Raw genomic sequence first — 1,683 nt, 5'->3', positions numbered from 1 at the left:
AATAAGGCAAATGAGCATTTATTTATTGAGCACTTTCAATGTGGCAGGAAGGCACTGGGATCGGAGCTTAACATTCTTTATCTCCTTTAAGCCTCTTAACATCCTTTAAGGTAGGGGCTATCATTAGCCCCATTTTACAGGTGAGGAAACTGAGGCTTCAGCAGTTGAGAACCCTGATGAAGGATGCTCACCTAGCAGGAGCTGGAATTCACAGCCAATCAATGCAGAATGAATTAATCACTTGGGTGTGGGGCAGGAGGACAAATAACCTATATCTTATAATCAAATGGTTTCAGAGCTGGAGGCTTAACCCTGGGGTTCTTAACTTGGGTCCATGGATGGGGAAACTGCTGGGTTCCCAGAACAAACAGATAAGGTCCCCATCACACTCAGTGGCTTCTGACCCTTCCATCTCCCACCAACCCTCCCACTTCATCCAAGTCCTGGAGCTGCCCACCTTGTCATCTCTTGGCACGCCTGCCAGGTGTCGTATTCCAGGGTCGCCTGAGACACCGGAAGGCTCTCCAATTTCTGGGAACGTCCCTATCCCCGGCTCAGAGCAGAAGCAACACCAACAGTCAGGTTTTCTATATCCTTGGAGATGTTGGGTAAAGGGGGAGAGAGCTCAGATCTGGGAGGCAGACATGCTGGGCTTCTAATAAAAACAAAGATAATAACAGTATCAAAGGCTAACATTTATTGAGCACCTACTATGTGCCAGGCACTGTCCTAACCACTTGACACATATGAAGCCTTTTTATCCTCAAGACTCTTCGAGGTATGTTCTGCTATTTGCCTCGTTTGACACAGGAGGAAACTGAGGCCCAGAGAAGAGAGGTAACTTGCCCAAGGCCAGGTAGCCGGTAAGTGCTGTGGCTCCACGGTACACTGGCAAGGTGTCCTTGGACAGGTCCCAGCCACTTCTCTGGGTGGCTTTCTCCAACTGTTACCTGCAGGGCCCCACCTCAAGGTTTGTGTGATGACTAAGATGGTCTTTGTACAGGCCCAGCACAGAGTAGGCGCTTAGTAAATGAACAGCCCTTCTTTCCTCTTAACTCTGATGGGGCATTCCTGGGCTGGCACTTCTGCAGCATCCTCCCCCCAGCTTCTCCCCTAAGCCAGGAGGGATCCACACCACCCTCTCTCCCTGTCTAACCCCAGAGCCACGCAGTGCCCGTTCTCGCTGCAGTTTTAATGATGTTGGTCATAATTCCCGCACTTCTGGGCAAAAGCTGCCCAACCCCCCCCCCCCGCCCCCGCAGGGGAGGGATGCCGTCGGGGAGTCCGCTGCCCGAACAAGGTCCCCCTCCTGTCCCGCCGCCCTGGGAGGGTTGGGGGAAGGGGGTGAGCAGGGGACGTGCTTTGTCCTGGGGTCCAGTTGGGTCCTGGGCTGCAGGGAGGGCGGGCTAGGAGGCCGGGGCCTCGCCTTCTGGGAGGTGGCCGGCGTAGAGGGCGGCCAGGGGCCGGAAGCGGGGACCCCAGCTGCTGAGATACGCAAAGTCCTGCTCGGAGCCCGACGAGCCGCTGTGCAGCGAGCTGAGCGAGGCGGCTGGCGAGTCCGCGCCCTCGAAGGCGTAGGTCTGGAAGGCGTCGTAGGGCGGCACCGACAGGTCCCCGTCCGCCAGCGCCACCTTGCGGCTGATGAAGTCCCTGAACACCGAGAAGTCCGGCTCGGGGCTCGGC

The 1,683-nt window shown here is 56.1% G+C and overlaps 1 protein-coding gene across 1 annotated transcript in view; it reads right to left on the bottom strand.

The window, feature by feature from the left end:
• Positions 1-1,406: 1,406 nt before the first annotated feature.
• CDH22 (cadherin 22) overlaps positions 1,407-1,683 on the bottom strand; it is a 59,899-nt gene continuing 59,622 nt past the window's right edge. Inside the window, exon 11 of the mRNA XM_024746800.1 lies at positions 1,407-1,683. This exon is cut by the window's right edge and continues 238 nt beyond it. Coding sequence (XP_024602568.1) covers positions 1,407-1,683 — 277 coding nt within the window.

Source organism: Neophocaena asiaeorientalis, unplaced genomic scaffold (genome assembly GCF_003031525.2).
Source record: "Neophocaena asiaeorientalis asiaeorientalis breed wild unplaced genomic scaffold, Neophocaena_asiaeorientalis_V1.1 scaffold132, whole genome shotgun sequence".
Taxonomy (NCBI): Eukaryota; Metazoa; Chordata; class Mammalia; order Artiodactyla; family Phocoenidae; genus Neophocaena; species Neophocaena asiaeorientalis.
The sequence above is the reverse complement of the archived record's forward strand: the minus strand, read 5'-3'. Positions and strand labels throughout refer to the sequence as shown.